The 17,664-nt window shown below is 52.3% G+C and overlaps 1 protein-coding gene across 1 annotated transcript; it reads left to right on the top strand.

Annotated features, from left to right (window-relative positions):
- Positions 1-1,958: 1,958 nt before the first annotated feature.
- CAVIN1 (caveolae associated protein 1) lies at positions 1,959-17,053 on the top strand. Its single transcript, XM_066336738.1, has 2 exons — positions 1,959-2,573; positions 14,656-17,053. The coding sequence occupies exons 1-2, from the start codon at positions 2,154-2,156 to the stop codon at positions 15,319-15,321; spliced, it is 1,086 nt and encodes a 361-aa protein (XP_066192835.1). The 5' UTR covers positions 1,959-2,153; the 3' UTR covers positions 15,322-17,053.
- The last annotated feature ends 611 nt before the right edge of the window (positions 17,054-17,664 follow it).

Raw genomic sequence — 17,664 nt, 5'->3', positions numbered from 1 at the left:
GTCTCCGCAGCACGAAAGGGGCTGAACTGAAGTTAATCCAGGCACAGAAAATGATTCCAGGGCAATTGGTGTGGGCACAGAGGCACCGAGTGGGGCACCTCATCTCAGTGAGCCCCAGGAACAGATTACATCTCCGTCCGGTTGCTGTATCTGGTTCTGTCCAGACTGACCTACTCCGGCAGATTTTTTTTTATTATTCTCAAATGGACATCCAAAAGCACAGAGATGCATTGTAGTCACACATGAAATGGATAGCAAAGACTTTAAATATCAGCTTTGGTCCACAACTGACCTCTGAAAGCTTCAGGCTTTGATAAAATGCTCGATTAATTAATTAATTACTAGAGTGGAATTTGTGTTATGACCCTGATGAATCTCCACGTAGCACTTTAAAGGCTGAATTCAGAAATTCAGAATTCCTGAAGAGAAACCCAAGGAGCTCTGCTCTGTGTGTGTCCTGTACCTGAATCCCAACACATTCATCTGTAGGAGCCCACCCTGGAGCAGGTCACCCAAGGGACAAACAGCTCTGGAGCCTTGGGCTGGCTGCATACAATTATTTTCATGGAACTCTCAGCTGCAGTAAACACTAGAAATAAATGCTGTGGGAAAAGGTCCCTCCAGGAAAGAGCAGTGTACGGAAAGCAGCCTGTTTTCCCTGTGTGACAGAGCCACCAGGTCAGTGGGGACAGTGAGCGGTCACGGGGCAGGGAAAGTGCTGAGTGCTGTGAGCATTGTGAATGAACAATGTCCCTCTGCCTCTGTGGGATGCCCAGTGTGTAGCTGGGATGGATCATTTCTCCCAGTCTGCTCTGAGGCAGCTGAGCTGGGAGGAGCCCAGGGCTCTCGCTGGTATTTGCCAGCCAGTGGCAAAGGCCAAGAGCAGACTGGGCCTGGCAGGAGGCAGGAGGTGCTGGGGATGAATAACTGCTGTCAAAGCTGTAGAATGAGGGAAGCTGCCACATTCCCAGTGTGCCCACAGCCTTCCCAAGTGGCAGCTCTGTTCATGGACACTTGGTTCCCTCCGGCTGAGCCAACCCCAGAAATAGTGAAGGGTCTGGCTGAGGCCTGGCCCAGGGTCACTCCCAAGATCTGAATTTTCCTATGCCACATTCCTGGCATGTTCCAGCTGGATTGTTGCAAAGTCTCTGGTGGCACCTCCCACGTGTCTCCCTGTTTTGAATAATTGAAGGTTTTTACCACTAAATCCACAAGTAACCCACTGAATCTGGGCTGTTTAGAAGCAGTGTACACTGCAGTGTGTCCCACATTTAAAGTCTGGGGACTGGATCTGTAGAGGGCTCAAGGACTGCTGAGCTGGGAGAGCTCCTTTAGGGGGAGTGCCTAGCTGCCTCACTTCAGGAGTGAATTATCCTTCTCTATGTTAAATCTGTGTGGAGATATGTCTCACCCTCCATGTACTGTTGTGCCTCTTGTACATTCACAGACGTGGGTGGGGGCATTCCTAAGATACAGACTTTTTAATGGTGTTACTATTGAATTCAAATAGTAGTGTTTCTTTAAAATACTGAAAATCAGGCTGTCATAGTCCTGGGAAAAAAAAAAAACCCAAACCTAAGTACCTGGTCTGAACTTCCAGCTGAACTTCAGCATGTGCAGTTGTTTTTAAACCAGCCTTCAGTGCACACAGCTGTGCCCAGATGGGGCTGCCTGCTTCCCACTCTCTTCCCAGCAGCTTCCCGAGCCGTTTACTAAAGGGTTTTGTTTTTTCCTCCTGTTACTTCAGTGCCTTTAGACTGAGGGTACAGAAGGGGAGGCTGTACTTCCAGAGCTTTGCATTCCTGGCTGATCTGTGCTAGTGTTTGCATGCAGAGCCATCGTCTCCCCTCCAACTATTTTAATCATTTCAAAAGGGTGGGTCAGCAGGCATTTGGCAGCGGCTCCTTTTCTATAGCTGAGGTGGAGTCAGCCAATGACCTGCAAGCCTGGAAAATTTTGCAGGGCAGTTCCACTGGACGGCTGTGCGGAGCTGTGCCATTTGAATTTCAGCACAGACACTCACTCACTGCGCTCCCCATTCCTGGCGTGTCTCCCAGTGCGGAGTTTAGCCGAGGCTCGGGCTCAGTTTTCCCTGCTCTCTCCCTGCGGTGACAGCTTCTCCGGGCTCCGGCAGCCAGGACTCCCGAGCCACCATGGAGGACACCACCTTGCAAATCATCGAGCCACCCACTGTTTCTGAGACCTCGGAGGAGCAGGCGCCCGACGAGCCCATCAAACCTGACCAGATCAACGGTGTGATGGTGCTGACCCTTCTGGACAAGATCATCGGAGCGGTGGATCAGATCCAGCTGACCCAAACACAGCTGGAGGAGAGACAGCAAGAGATGGATAGCGCAGTGACCAGCATCCAGGGGGAGCTGACCAAGCTGACCAAGGCACACACCACCACCAGCAACACTGTCAACAAAATGCTGGAGAAGGTGCGCAAGGTGAGCGTCAACGTGAAAACGGTGCGGCAGAACCTGGAGAAGCAAGCCGGGCAGATCAAGAAGCTGGAGGCCAACGAAGCGGAGCTCCTGAAACGCAGGAACTTCAAAGTCATGATCTATCAGGTAAGGAACTGTTTCCCTTGTGTCTTTACATCCTGCTGGTGGGTGTTTTCTTTGCTGAGGGTCCCGTCACGCTGCATGTTCGGCCCAGCCCTGTCCCAGACTCCCCCGATTGCCTGGCAGTCCAAACTGAGGCGGGTCCCCCGTCACTCTTGTTTGTGCTTTAACATTTTCTGTGTGTCCTAGGACAAAGTTTGACAGAGTTGTACCATTTAACAGGGATTTTAACGCAGATAGGGAACGAGGCCCTAAGAACTCACTGCAGTGGGCCACAGCTATCAAAATAACCGGATTTTACTGCTTATCTCGACAAGGAGAATAGTGCTCTGCGATCTGGAAGGGGGTGTTGTAAATCCATCTGCCAACGTCTCTTCAACCAAGAGACACCATGTGTATGGCTACGTGGAGACCGATAATATTTCAGATTTGTGACATGCATCTGGTAACAAGTGATAGTAACCCCAGCCTCAGGGTTAATCACTCCAGCCAGGGCAGATAGAGCTGTCAGAGAAAATCCAGCCCAGCCCCCTGAGCTTGGCAGTGCTCGGGGCAGCCTTTGCTGAGGGCTTGTACAATTCCCATCTTGTTTCTTCTGCATCCTGCAAGCCTTGAACCTTCTTGTTGTTTGGTCTCAGTAACAGCTTTTTTGGTTTATTTGATGTTCGTCCCCCGCACTAAGTGTTGGAGTTTTCACTTAACATTAAACAAGGAGGGAGAGAGGAACGTGATTCTGTCAGGTTTCCTGCCTGGAGTTAGTTTTCTGCATCAGAGTAAACTCTTCTGTCGGGCCAGGGGAGAAAAGTGAGTGAAACAGTTAATGCTAGAGTTGAAAGCCTCTGGGTTAATAATAGCCAGCGCCAGGAACAAATGGAGAAGCTTCGCGTGCTGGTCATGGGGAGAGAGAGAAGAAAAGCAGAATAAAAGGGAGAATAGTCCTTACTGTGAGGTTTGAGGGCGAGTGGCTCATGACAGGCTCAGGGCTCAGACATGTACAGGGCCTTGTGGGACTCCCTGGTTCACAGCTTGAGCATTTGTTGTTTTATCACGGCTGAAAAGCTGAAATACTTGAGCCTGTTCAGATCAGACAGGAAACCAAACAACCAGTTATAGCCAGATATATGTGTATGGATTTATTACAAGCTCTTTGTATCAATCTATCCATAGAAAAATAAAATAGAAGCAACAACTACTGCAAACTGAGGGGAGTGAAGGGAATTGTTTAAACATAACATTCCATGTCAGTTACGGAAATAGGTAGGAAGTTGGCAAGGTTCAAGGTCCTTGGGAAGGATCCCAAACATCTGCAGGTTAGTGTTTCATGAGCAGTTTGTCTTGGTTTGCTGTGGCGTGTTGATATTGAGCAGAGTTTCTTTTTGAATATGAAAAAGCAATCCTGCTTCTAAAAGCTTTGGGCCTGCCCTTGCTGCTGAGGACAGGGAGAGTTGTTTGGCCAGGGGCTGTTCCAGGGACTTGAGGAATCATGCAGGTATTAGGGGAAGAAATTATTTGGGATAGTTTCCCAGCATGGAATTAAGTGTGATTTGAATGTCACAGAGCACAGGTTAGGGATTCTCCAGGTTTGCACCATGTGAAGTGGAGACATTTGTGCCCTCATGGGCATGCTGGTGCTTCCATGGGAGCAGACCCAGCCCCAGCAGGAAAGCATCCAGTGCTGGGGTCCACCCTGGGGGTTAACTGAGGAATTCACTGTGCTTTCCTAACAGCCTCTACACTTAAAACCAAATAATCACAAAATAACTCTCATCTAATTCAGTGTCTCACTTCTCTGACCCCCCCACCAAAGTGTCTCTTGGGTATGTTACTGGTCACGTCATTAATTCTGCAGAGCTGAGCACATTATTGCTCCACTCTGACTCAGGGAAAGCTACTTTCCCAAGCTGGGGGTGACTCCTGTGTGTTTTCAGTTGCTGTGGCAAAAAGTTCAAAGATTTATAAGTCTTTTCTTTTGGTGAGCAAGAGATAAACTCATCCTAAGAGACATAAAAAATTCGATAATCCCAGCAGTGGCTGTTTTCAGGTGAGAGATCTGAGCAGAGCAAGAAGTCATTCTCTATAGGGTTCAGTATTGTACAATTCTTCAGTTAGAAGAAATAAAGGAGGTAAAGATAAATATGCTCTTTGCTGGTTCTTGATGTTTGATTATTCTCTCAGCATTGAGTCCTGAGGCTTCAGGCATTGTGGAGGGATTATTTCAGGACTGCAAATAAACCCTTCTGCACCTTGGAGGGAAGTCAGACTGCCTGTGAGAATTGTGTTTTGCTTGGTGTTGATTAGGAGGAGATGAAAACCAAATTTTTGTCAGGGAAAGCCTGACCTGTGGCATGATCCTGAGCACATCTGCTGGGTTAGTTTCAAAATTTGCGGGAGAAGATGCAGGGCTGGATACACTCTCACATCCTGGCTGAGGGGAGGTATTGAGCAGAACATTTACAGGCATCACTCTCAGTTCTCTCCATGCTTTTGTTTTCTTACTTGTTTACCCTCTTTGAGCTGATTTTGCCAGGAGCTGATCTGATTTTTCCAACTTAAGAGTTTTTGTATAGACTTAATGTAGGGAATTAGATCAATTCTTTAGAATAAAACTCAAAAATAACTGCACCCCTCCAAATTGCCTCATCTTTCTCTTTCAAAAACTTGCCAAGCCAAAGCAGAGGTGACAGCTTTGACAGGCCACTGTGTACGCAGATGTTCAGTGCAGAATTTACCTTCCTAAAAAGTCTGATGTCAGTGAGCCAGGGGCTGATGAGTGCTCAGCAGCCCCTGGGAACAGAGCTCAGAGCTTCCTTTGTGCCTCTGTCCCAGGCTCCTGTCTTTCAGAGAAATCAGGACACCAAAAAATTCCGTGAGAGTGGTTAATAATAAAAACAAACTAAAGTGACTTCATCGCAAATCTCCTGGTGTCAGGATCCTGAACCTGGGGCTGGTTACTGCAGTTCATGGTTAAATAATGGATGTCCTGTGCAAGCAGCTTCTGCTCTGAAACCAGAATTTGTGCCGTGTTCAGCTGGAGAGTGGCACGTGGCAGTTTATGTAAGCTTGGCACTTTCCTCCAAGCGGTTTTTGACAATTAAACTTATTCCTGCAAATGCCAAAGGCTGATTTTGTTACAACCGAACAAACCCTCGCAGCACTCACACGGAGTATTGAATTTCTGAAGTGTGCCGGTCCTTTATTTTGAGGCTCGTGTGGGCGCCGAGCTCTGGCAGCTGTGGCTTGGGATGTGCAGTGTTTTTGTTGGGAAGAGCAGCCTTTGTCTGAGAGGAGGGAGCAGCTCCCCACTCTGTCCTTTTCAGAGGCTCCCGTGGGGCTCATCTACTCTTCAGGGGGCTTTGGTGGCTGCTCTGAGCTGGGTGAGATGTGACTTTCCGTGGGAAGGGCTGTGCTGGGAGAGCAGGGTGGGACCTGGATCCCAGCCATGCAGTGTTGGGTGGGTAGGGCTGGGCAAGGGAATATAAATAGCCCAGCCTGGCTTTGTGCTCGCGTGGGCCTTATACGGACGGGAGCAGCGAGACTGTACATTGAGAGAAGGAGGGGTAGGTTTCAAACCCACACATTAATGGGACAGATTCAGAGGCCAGACCTGAACTGCCTCGGTTTTGGGTCTGTGCTCCTCAAAAGAGAGTGTGGAAAAGTATGTGATCTCAAGGGGCTGAGAAGAAGCACAGGGCAGGGACCCCAGGGCATACAAACCCACTGCCCCCGGCTACAGCCTTTCTTCACTGCCCAAACAGAATGCCAGCTGCCTTGAGCTATGGTTTTGTTTCAAATTAATCATTTAGAAACTCATTCATGATGAGTTTAATGGCAGTGGAGCATTGACAAGAGCCAGCAAGATCCGCAGGCGTGAGGGACAGCCTGGGTGGATGACGTGCCTGCAGTTCAGTGGAGCTTGCCCAGCTACCAGCATTAAATATAAATAGGAATTTCTAAAGCAATTTGGGTGACAGCACTGGGATAGGTACCAGCACCAGGTACCCTTGGGGTGCTTTTCCTGCAAAAACAGCTGGTTCCACATGGCTGAGAGCTCTCTGTGCTGAATCATCCATCCCTCTTCCCAATGAGTAACAGCAAGGATTTGCATTGCAGCAGCTACTGTATTTATTTTCTGATAATGCTTTAAAATAAAAAAGCAGGTTTCATGTTCACTGCAAATCCAGTCCAAAGCAGCTCCTGTCAGTGCGGCCTCCATTGCAGGGGGACCATATGAATATCCAAATGTACAAAAATCTTCATATTCTCTGCATATTACAGAATTGTAAGAGTCTCAAGATAATAATTGAGAGGACACTGAGCCTTAAAAAAAAGTCAGGATGTTAATAGCTCTGACTATTAGGATTTTTTTTTAGTGCAGATTACCAGTCTACCAGTAGACAACTCTGGAGCGTGGATTTCTATGTTGCAGTCTAGTATCAACTGCATTAATATTTAATTGCTCAGCTATTATTTATAAGCAGTCGGTGCCAGAACTGTTTGCTTTGCTAAAATCCTTTCACTGTTATAGTTCCAGACTGAGCTGTGCAGCCAGAAATTGTCTCAGAGCACAGGGCCAGAGGCTGCCCAGCCATTGGGATAGGGTTAGATTGAATGAGTAGTGGCTCATGAAAACAAACCCAAGGTAATATCCCTCCTGATCACATATTCCTCCCTCAGGCCTCTCATGTGCACAACCCAGAAGGCACAGCAATGACTCATAAACTATTCAGCATCAGGCTTAGCCCTCTTTTATCCCATTTGGGCTTGTCCTCTTGATTCTGCAAGATCTCCTATAACTTAGAGGGCTCCTGAAGAATTGTGGGTTCACTGTCCAGCTGTGAGATAGACAAAGAGCAGAAACAAAATGTGCTGTATCAGTGAAGGAAAATCAAATATTTAGAATAAAAAGTCTCAGGATGTTTAGTGTCCAGCTTTATGTGAGGATGCAAATGTCAGTGTCTGCAAAGCAGCTGTAATACAAACCCCACCTTTGCTGCCTTGCTGTTCAGGAGCAGCTCCGGAGTCATCTATCAGCTCAGACAGATTTATCCGGGAGGAGTAGATCTGAGAGCAAAGCCAGTGGTACAAACAGACTGATCATGGCATCAAAACTTTTTAATGCTGTCAGAGGGGGAAAAAAGCTCCTTTTCACTCTCAATCTGTTTACTTCTCTGTTTCCTACAGCCCTGCCTGTCTTCTGACTCACTAAAAGCAAAAGCATTTTTCCAAGCACAGTCTCCTCCTCTCCCCACCCTCTCTCCCTTCCTTTGCACCAGCTCTGGTGCCTGTATCAGGCTGCTGTTTCTTACAGCTCATGAGGCAGATCCGATTTTCAGACACAGCGTCCAGGACGCAGGGTAACTGGATGTGCCTGATAGAAAGAAGTGCCAGGCAGATTGCACAACACACAGAATTACAGAGGCTGGGAGGACTCTGCTTGTCTGGGAGATACTACTGGAGAATGAACTATTTATCCCTTTAACATTCACCTAATCCCAACCTGATTTGCTTTCTCCCCTCATATTTTAGATTTTTTCTCTCAGCAGTATTCCTTAGTGACTTCTTACTGCAGGACTCAAAAGTCTCATCCCTAAGGCTTGAGGCTTCTCTTTTCATGAACCTCTTGGCACTATTAAAGACAAGCTTTGTCCAGCCCTAGGAACCCAGAGTCAAGGCCATGCCTGACTTTGCTGTGTCACTGGGTGCAGAGATCTGGGAGCTGCTGGGAATTATCCGGCGCTGGTTTAGGGTAAGGTCAGTACGTGACAAAACCAGAGGATAGAGTTCTGGAGTTGCACCCGCCTGTTTCAATCTCTGCTGCCTCTGCACCTGAATCCATAAACACAGGGGTTTAAAATCACCACCCTTTTTTTCATGATCTTACACTTACAAGCAAACTCTTGAGTTCAGCTACACCACAGCGAAGGGAGACATGTCCCCAACAGGTGACACTGAATCCCTGTGACTGTGAGCAGAGTCTGGCCCTGTGGCAGTGGCAGTGGGAATGTGCCTGAACTTGCAGAAGGAATCCTGTGCCTCCTGGGACCTTCAGAATCAGAGACAGACACTCTTCCACCTCACAGATCTTTGGTGACTCTCTTTTCTGTCAAATTCTGCTTCCTAGCTTTCCCTTTACTAAAATGTACCCTGTGCCTTTTCTCTCTGCCTGTTCTTGTGCTAACCTGGATCACTGTTGGCGTGTTCTTAATCAGATTCCCGGCAGGAGCAGGTAAGTGTTTCCATTGTGCTTCCATTCCCCGGCCATTGAAACGCAGTTTTCCTCATCTTAGCCCGAGAAGATGCCGCGGGTGTGCCTTGAGTCTTCGCCAGGGACTGCCCTCTGAGCCCACCCCGTGGAGACAGGCCCAGGGCAGCAGAAGACACTCGAGGAGGCAGCAGTTTAGGCACCCCCTGAAGATCACTCGGAACCTCTTCCGAAGCTCTGGGAGCTGCTGATTCCGAGCCTTTGCTTCTTGCTTGCTTGGGGCTGCCTCAGGCTCTCAGACCTGCAAGGCTGATCCTGCTGCTGACTAATGTGCTTGCTGCATGAGCGTGGGTGCGAGGAGCTGGGATTTTCCCTCAGGTGATCTGAGAGGAAGGAGTTGCTGTGTGGCTTGCATGAAGAGCAAGTGGCCAGGGGCAGTTGGCTCTGCTGGCGTCTGCTGCCACTGGGCAAATCCCACCTGTTCTTTGAGCTGCCATTTCTCCCTCTGAAACACAGCCCTGGAATACCCATCTCCTCAGGCTTCTTGTGAGCATTAGTTTGTGATTGTGAAATGGTTTGAAGTTTTAAACAGGTAAAACAGACAGAGAGCACGAACCGTGACATAAACTTCCAATGCCTTGGGCAGCCCCTGCAGCATCTCCCATTTTTGCCTGGCCACAGCCCCTTGGTGCTGCTTGCTTGGAGTCAGGCCCTGCACACACTGGAGCGGTGACTTTAACGCTGTTCCTATAACATTTAGGCCACAGAGGCCACAGTAGCCTAGTGCCCTCCTGTCATTGTGCAGCTGCTGGACAAAACTCCCCAAGTTCCAGCTGCCCTTTGGGGGTCACCCAGCAGCGTGGTGCAGCACTGTCCAGTGGGAATGGCACCTGGGTGGACAGGACTATTCTAAGAGCCAGGTGAGGGTGAACCAAGTCCAGGAATTGTTGTCTCTGGGCAAAGCTGCCAGGGAAAACTTGTCCTTTTCAAGGAGAGTGTCAGATGTTAAAAAAGCTTTTTTTTTTTTTTTTTTTTTTTTTTTTTTTTTTTTTTTTTTTTTTTTTTTTGTGGCCTAGCGAAAAACCAAATCTAGCAATCTAGCAATTTCAGTGTCCACAGAAAAGGTCTGTTCCACCAAGGCACTGAAGAGGAGAGCACAGCCCCCTCTGTGCAGGGTATCAGGATGCTCCTGGGCTGTGCTAGGCTCAGAGTGCTTCTCAGGCATGTTGCTGTTACTCAGGAATAGCTGAATCCTCCTTCCCATGACACTGCTGGAAGGTCAGCACAAAACAGTGTCCTTTGAGGCCTGGCAGAGCAGAGCAGTTATCATGGCAACGGGAGAGCAGAACTTGTTCTCTTCTGGCATAGTTTGACCTGACCTGGAGAGCTTTGCTGCTCAAGCTCCTCCTCATCCTCCCCCAGCCTCCCCGAGGCCAGGGCCAGGCTGTGCTGCCCGGGGTGGGCAGAGGGAGGGCTGGGCTGCAGGAGGGGCTACAGGCTCCAGCTCACTCGGCATTGGGATCAGCCTGATCTGGTCGTAGTGGAGCCTGGGAAAGTGAGCTGGTAATTTTCTGCACGTTATGGCTGCAAATATCAACCAAACTCACTGTTTGTGCTGTTGCAGTTGTGTAAAAATAATGGAGTGAAATGAATTGCAGATGTGATTTGCATGTGCATGTGAGAGCCTTCCATTAAACCTTCCATCTGAAGACTGGAGTGGCTGGGAGTGCTGGGACTCTGTTCCTTACACACTGACTGGGAATGCAGCTCAGCTCTGAGTCTCCTTGGCCTTTTATACGCCAGGGGAAGTGTTTACGTGTGTTGTAGCAACCAGGCGGGTGTCCATGGCCGTGGGCTGCGGGTGACTCACTGCCAGGGAACTCGAAAACAATGTCAGATAAAAGCCCACTCAGGGGAGCCGGGGAGAGACTGCAGCGGATCCAGCAGCTCGGAATCGTTTGAAGTAAGAGGACACAGGGCAGCTGGCAGCCAGCTGCCTTTGGGGCTGGCTGTGGGCACTGGGGCCCCTCTGGGTGCCCACAAAGTCCACAGATGGATCGGCCCAGTGCCAGGGAGCTTCCCAAAGCACAGCTCATCCCGGGAGGTCTGTGCAGCAGGGATAACACATGCTCCCTGTCCCTGTCCTGCTGCTCTGCACTGTACTCAGAGCTGCTGGTACCAAAATCTTCTGAAAAATGTTGTTTACCCGCTGTCCTTGTGCCAGTTGGATCCAAGCAGAGAGGACAGAACTGGTTTGCCTCTGCTGATTGGGAGCCAGGTTTTGAGCACCCCAACAAGCAGGGGCGCCAAGACCCAGGATTTTGGACTCGCCCACTTAAGGATCAGTGTTTTCCAAGTAAAAATAGAATGCCTGGTGTTAAAAATCTAGTGGCTCAACTAGATGAGTCATGAGTGAAATGAAGTGCAGAGAGCATAGTGCTTTGCTTGGAGCAGGGATTTGTGCCGCAGCCACCCGTGGGCCTGGGATGGTTCTTGATTGTTCCAGTCACATCCCATTATCCTCCATGCCTGTGTCTGCAGGCGTGTCCTGCCCACACCAGGCAGTTCTCCTTCCCCTTGCCCACTGGAGAAACCTCCCTGGCAGGGAGGAGGAGACTCTTGGTGGCTTTTGGGCAGTGCCTGGGTGCAGGGGGGAGGTACAAGCAAGGGATGCTCAGCAGAACGTGCTCATCCCCATTAAGGTGTGCCAGAGCTGTGGATGTTCTCGCACCAGCTGTGCTGTGCTTGAACCCACAGGAATGCTCCCTGAATGCAGGTGAGCTTGGCCTCTGGGTACTGTCCCTTAGCACACTGCTGAAAATCCTTCAGTGGTCCCCCAGCTGGTTATCTACTGTCAGATCAGCAATCAGTGAGCAAGAGATGGGCTGGGGGTGGGAAATGCAGGAATTATACCATGCCTAGGAGAGAGAGAGAGGCCAGGAGCAGGACATGAAGGGTTTCCCAAACACAGGTGGAGAAAAGCCATTGGAAACAGTCCCAAGGGAGGAGGCTGGGATCCTCACGTATGGGAAGGGCTGTGCTCCCTCTGTGCCTCTGGGTCTGATCCGTGAGGTGCCTCCCCACAGAGGCAAGAGCAGAGCCGTGAGCGCTGCGGGGCTGGGGTTGGGCTGTGGGGATTCAGTGGGGCCACCTCCATCCGAATGGGAGAAGTGCCTGAGTGCAGCCCGTGGGATCACAGAGCTGGGCAGCTGCTGCTCTCCAGGTGCAGTGCAGGATTAGGCACCCCAAGAGGGGCTGCTTCCTCTCTCCCATGTATCCAAAGCTGCTGCTGGCCGTGGCTGTGAGGGAAGAGCTGCAGGATGCTGCTGAGGCTGGATGGGAGCATTGCTGGCACAGCCCATCACATCACATCACATCACATCACATCAGAAAATTCAGTCAGGAGCTGGATATACTGGTGTAGCATGAGGAAAGGTTTTATGTGACAGACGTGGAGTTATTGAGGTGGTGTTTCTTTCTGCAAGCACATATTCTGGAGCTCACAAGGGGCTGATAGGATCAGGGTTTGCAGGATATGGCCCATTTCCAGGAACAGCCGTGCCAGGCGAGAGGGGGATGCCTTTGTTCTGGCTCATTGTGTTGCCTCAGAGGGAAGGAAGTGGCTGGAGTTCCTGATGTTCTGCTGGCTGGGCAGGGTCCCTGGAAGTTTCTGGGATTGCTCTGGCAGGTGTTGTTGTGGAGAACAGGATCCCTGCCTTCCCCATGATGTGAGTTTGCCCTGGACTGACCTGGCTCTCTGGAGAACATGTGTATTGTTTTCTGCTGAAGTGGCTCATCAAATGAAGAAAACACATGTTGGCCACTTCACCTTAATCTCCACAAAGTATGTGAGACCTGACGTGTGATCTGGAGGGTGAAGAGCTTCACCTAGCACAGTTGAAGAAAGCCCAGAATGAAAGCTCTACTCCAGCAGGCTCTGTGTTTTCACCACAGACACTGCAGCCCGTGCCATCCTCACTGAGCCCAGTGCTCCACGGAGCTGGCTTTGCACTGCTCACAGAGGTTTCTCCAGATGCCCTTGTGCTTCCAGAACTTCAGCTGGCCCAATGAACAGTACCTATGCTTGGGAAAAAATGAGAAAGCAGCTGAGAGGATCTGGATTTCACCCAGGTGAAGCTCTGCTGGAGTCACCTATTCAATGAGTTGTGTCACTTCTCCAGGGGTGCAAGGGAAGACAGGGCTGGGGACAGCCCCCATGTCTGCAGGGAGGGCAACTCCTCCTGCCTCTGTGCAGGAGCTCAGGCCAGAGCCACAGGAGTGGCAGTGACCTCGGTCAGGCAGGGCAGTGGCTGCACTGGGACAGTGCTCAGGGTGAGGGTGTGCACACACGCCGTCCCTTCCGGCGCTGAGCAGGGACCGGGGTGTTCTGTCCTGTTGCAGTGCCAGGAACGCCCCTCCTCATGCTTGATGGAATCACCAGTCCCAGTGTCCTGGCTCTTGGCACCTGTGCAGCTCTTTCGTGCACAGTGGAGCAGTGGCAGCTGTTGTGACACACGGAGCATGGGAAGTGCTGCAGCAAAATCACCCTCCTGAGTCCCAGGGCACCTCCCCAAGCCTGGGGCAGGCAAGTCACTGCTGGCGTTCCAGGGTTTGTCATGCACTTGAAGCACTTGGGGTACACCAGGGACTTCCCCTTGATTTCCCTGGGCCTGGTTCCTGCCAGTGCAGGACTGGAATCCTGTCCTTGCTCCATTCTGCTGCTGCCTGCCCCAGGGCTCAGAATGGCACCTGGCTGTCCTGCTGCTCAGGCTCTTCTCCAAACCTTAGCCCAGCAGCTCCGCATGCTGTGTGCCTGTTCCACACATTGCCCTTTGGCTGCTGCTGGATTTCTGACAGCACTGGTCCTGGCAGCTCCCACCTCTCCCACCCAGCTCAGTGGATTAAAACTGCTGGGGCAATAAATTTCCAAGCGTGAGCTGCAGCCCTGCAGCTGTGACACTCTGTACAGTGATGGGCTATTTCCAGCCTGTCCTGAGAACAGAGAGGTGAATCACTGCAGCAGGGGCACATGCTATGTGCTGCTCAGATGAAAACCAATCCTGCTCCAGACCTGTGCCCCTCTCCCAGGCACATGCTTGTCCTCTCTCACTGGGATCAGAAACTTGGCTGGCTCAGGCTCATGGAGAAGCTGAATGAATCCAGCCCTGTCCCAAGTAGAGCTGTATATCCTTGCTGTGTGAGTTGGGACCACTGTCTCCAACCTCTCCAGATATGGAGTCAGGCAAACTCTCTAATTTATTCCCCAGTGAAGAAATAGGAAAAAAGGGCAGCCTGTTGCATCCCAAGAGATGTCCCAGCCCCACATCTGGATCCTGAGGCCTTGGGAAAGTCTGAGTGTAGCCTGGGGGCAGCCAGAACAGCGTGTGCACACTGGTGCTGTGGCCAGACTCTCAGCTCTGGCTGTGCCTCTGCAGCCCTGTGGGGCTTCAGCTGGACCTGGCCAGGCTCGAGACCTGAAGACCACTGTCCTGCGGCCAGGAGTGAGGGGCTATGATGGCCAGGTCCTGGAATAAAGATTAAACTGGAGGGCACAAGACTTTGACACAGGCAGAGAAAGAAGGGAAAAGGCTCCAGTTTCAGTGCTGGGCTGCCTTTCCTGTACTTCTGGTGTCACAGATGAGTTTGGAGCCAGCCTAGTGTGAGCAGAGCTGGTGCCTGAGTCTTGGTACGGGAGACTCCTAAGAAGATCCTCTTCACAATAACTTATCAGCTGCAGTAGGGGAGGATGAGCCCAGGCCTGAGGTACCTGGGTGTGTTTAGCTGGGTGGAGGCCAATGTCTCTGCGGCACCCTGTGTGGGAGGACGGGCTGGCTCCAGGGTTGCCGGTGTCTGTGTGTCTCACTGGCTCCGCTCTGTGTCTTGCAGGATGAAGTGAAGCTCCCATCTAAACTGAGCATCAGCAAGTCCCTAAAGGAAGGTGAAAAGCTTGAGAAGGAAGGCGAAGGTGAGGAGGTCCCTGTGGGTGAGGACCATGCGGAGGAGGACCACATCCAGCTCTCCTCAGATGAGGAGGTGGAGATTGAGGAGATTATCGAAGAGTCACGGGCAGAACGCATCAAGAGGAGTGGCATGAAAAGGGTAGATGACTTTAAGAAGGCATTCTCAAAGGAGAAGATGGAAAAGACTAAGCTAAAGACCAAGGAAAACCTGGAGAAGACCCGCCACAACTTGGAGAAGACCCGCCACAACCTGGAGAAGAGGATGAACAAACTGGGCACTAAAATTGTGACGAATGAAAGGAGAGAGAAGATGAAGAGCTCTCGGGACAAGCTGAGGAAGTCTTTCACCCCTGACCACACCATCTATGCCAGGTCCAAGACAGCCGTCTACAAAGTGCCACCCTTCACTTTCCATGTCAAGAAAATAAGAGAGGGTGAGGTGGAGGTGAAAGCGACAGAGCTGGTGGAGGTTGGTGGAGAGGAAGGAGAAAATTCAGATCTGATGCGTGGGGAGAGCCCCGACATGCACACACTGCTGGAGATCACGGAGGAGACTGACGCGGTACTGGTGGACAAGAGCGACAGCGAGTAGGACAGGCTGCAGAGCACAAGGGTTGTGGACGACAGCTGAACACATTATCACTCACATTTCGAGCTCTCCCTGCCCTGGAGCCCCAGGGAAGTGTACACAATGCATCCTTCTTACCCTGCAGAGCCGACGCCGATCCCCTGCCTGCTTGTACAAGGTGTATTTTATACTTTAGTTTTAGCACATAAACATTAGGAACACGGAACTGTTTTTCTTACACTACTAAATCACCCTCGGAGACCATTCCTGCTGCAGCCTTCTTGCCCCACACCTGAAGATGGGCTTTGAGTGACAGGGCCCTGAGCCGTCTGGAGAGTGCTGATCCCAAGTCAATGGCTGTAGAGTTGAAAATTCAAGAGTCCTCCATAAGAAAAACCTGGTGTCAAGAAAGCTTCCCGAAAGTAGTAGCCCACTAGCCCACACCACCCGGCCCCCTGTGCCAGGCTGCACAGCCACCCCGCAGGCAGGAAGACTCCCAGCACCCAAACCGGCTGCTCCTTCAGGGGACCAGAGGAACTGGGATGCAGCCAGTGCACGGGAGGGAAGAGCTGAGCAAGTCCTGTTGATGGGCAGCACATGGCAAAGCTGAGCTGGCGTGGGGCACGTGGGGCTGCTCCTCTCTGCCCTCCCAAGGACTGGGTGACCTTTGCACGAAGCCGCCCTGCAGCTGGGCCTGCCGTGGATGCCTGCGGGGTGTCTCACAGCTGGGGCCCACTGCTCCTCCCTGCTGTGCCCTAGGGCCAGGGCAGGAACAGCACAAGTTGCAGGCTTCCTGCTCGGGTCACAGTTCTGGCTGCCAGAGATGCGGGGTTCATGGTGAGTCCCAGGGGCAGGGAGCAGCATGGAGGTGGGGTGCTGGATCTGCTCCCTCACACCCACAGAGGTGGTGGCAGCAGGCAGCGAGGTCCACACTTGCTGCCCTGGGAGAGGGGGACACCTAGGCAGCAATGCTGGAGCAGCACTACAGCTAGGGACCTGTTTCCAGAGGGATATAGGATGCACTGCTGCCATGTGAGGCTCTAGACCATCAGAAAGAGGCTTTGACATCTGTCCAGCACCGGACCTTGAGCACCTCTGAGGGTCTGCTTTCTGCAGGGGTCCTGGCACGGCTCAGGCTCATACCCATTCCCACGTCCTGTGCTTTCCTCTCTGTGTCCTGCTTTCTGCAGCTTCACTCCATGCCCTGAGTGAGGCAGCACAAAGGCAGCACTTGGGGGCTTGGGAGCTCTGCCTGGCTCAGCCCCACTTGGCTCTACACACTCAGCCCCCACTGCAAGACCCATCCCCGCACTCCCCATCCTGCTCCCCCAGCACGAGGCTGCTGCTGTTCACATAACCCAATATATAAACTTGCTTTTCCTTTAAGAATTATTTGCCTTCAAACTGTCCAGCGCTGTCCTGGCCTCAGGGTCCTGCCACAGCTTCCCTCCCCACAGAAGGTGTGACAGGTCGGTTCCGTGTGCCGGCTGCAGGCAGCCCTGAGACACCGGTGGCCCCGAGGCTCCCGGTGTGGGGAGGCACTGGGCACCGGCGGTTTCCAGCCCAGTGTGGGCCTCAGCCCGCAGGTCAGCTGCCCTCATGGAGTCTGCGGGCCCACAGGCAGTTTTCACACAGGTTTTCTCTGAGCAGCGGGGCCAGGACAGCAGGGCCAGGGTGGCAGAAGCCCGGGTGTTCCTCGCCTGTCCCTGGCTGTGCCCAGGCAGCAGTGCAGCAATAAAGTCTCTTTTGTAAACCACCAGTGTGCGGCTTGTCCATGGCACCGGGTGCTGGGGAGGGGCTGCCACACAGGGACCGATCCCCACCGCCCTGCATGGGGCTGACACCCAGAGCCCCAGGGGGATCCATCCCGAGCTTCAAGGGGGTTCATCTCCACAGTCCTATGGGACCGATCCCAACAGCCCCACAGGGACCGATGCCCACAGTCCTATGGGACTGATCCCCGCAGTCCTATGGGACTGATCCCCACAGCCCCACAGGGATCCATCCCCGTTCGCCCCACGGGGCCGATCCCCCTTTCCCCACGCGGGGGCGCTGCTCCCAGAGCGGCGCACGGGCCCGCCCGGGGCGGCGCGGCCCCTTTAAGAGGCTGCGGCGGCGGCGACCGCGTGACGTCACGGCGCTGCCCGGAACTCAGCTGGGTTTCCCGCACGGCTGTTCCCGGCAGTCGCTTCCCCCCCCGGCCCCCTGCACTGTCTCTGCCTAGCGAAGCCCAGCGGCGGGAGGCGGTGCCATCCGGGAATAGCTGCGGGGGCAGCCCCCTCGCTGAGCGCCGTGACGCACCACGCGGCGGCCGCGCTGATTGGCTGTCGGAGACGGGCCGGGGCGGGGCCTCGGCAGCACAGAGTC

Source organism: Sylvia atricapilla, chromosome 27 (genome assembly GCF_009819655.1).
Source record: "Sylvia atricapilla isolate bSylAtr1 chromosome 27, bSylAtr1.pri, whole genome shotgun sequence".
Classification (NCBI taxonomy): Eukaryota; Metazoa; Chordata; class Aves; order Passeriformes; family Sylviidae; genus Sylvia; species Sylvia atricapilla.
Note: the sequence above shows the minus strand (reverse complement) of the source record. Positions and strands in the feature narration are given on the sequence as shown.

What these genes read in the sequence shown, in the direction of transcription:
- CAVIN1 (XM_066336738.1), top strand. Translation starts at nt 2,154, where the DNA reads ATGGAGGACACCACCTTGCAAATCATCGAGCCACCCACTGTTTCTGAG. An exon ending in TCAAAGTCATGATCTATCAG is followed by an intron (nt 2,574 to 14,655) that starts GTAAGGAACTGT and finishes TGTGTCTTGCAG; the next exon opens with GATGAAGTGAAGCTCCCATC.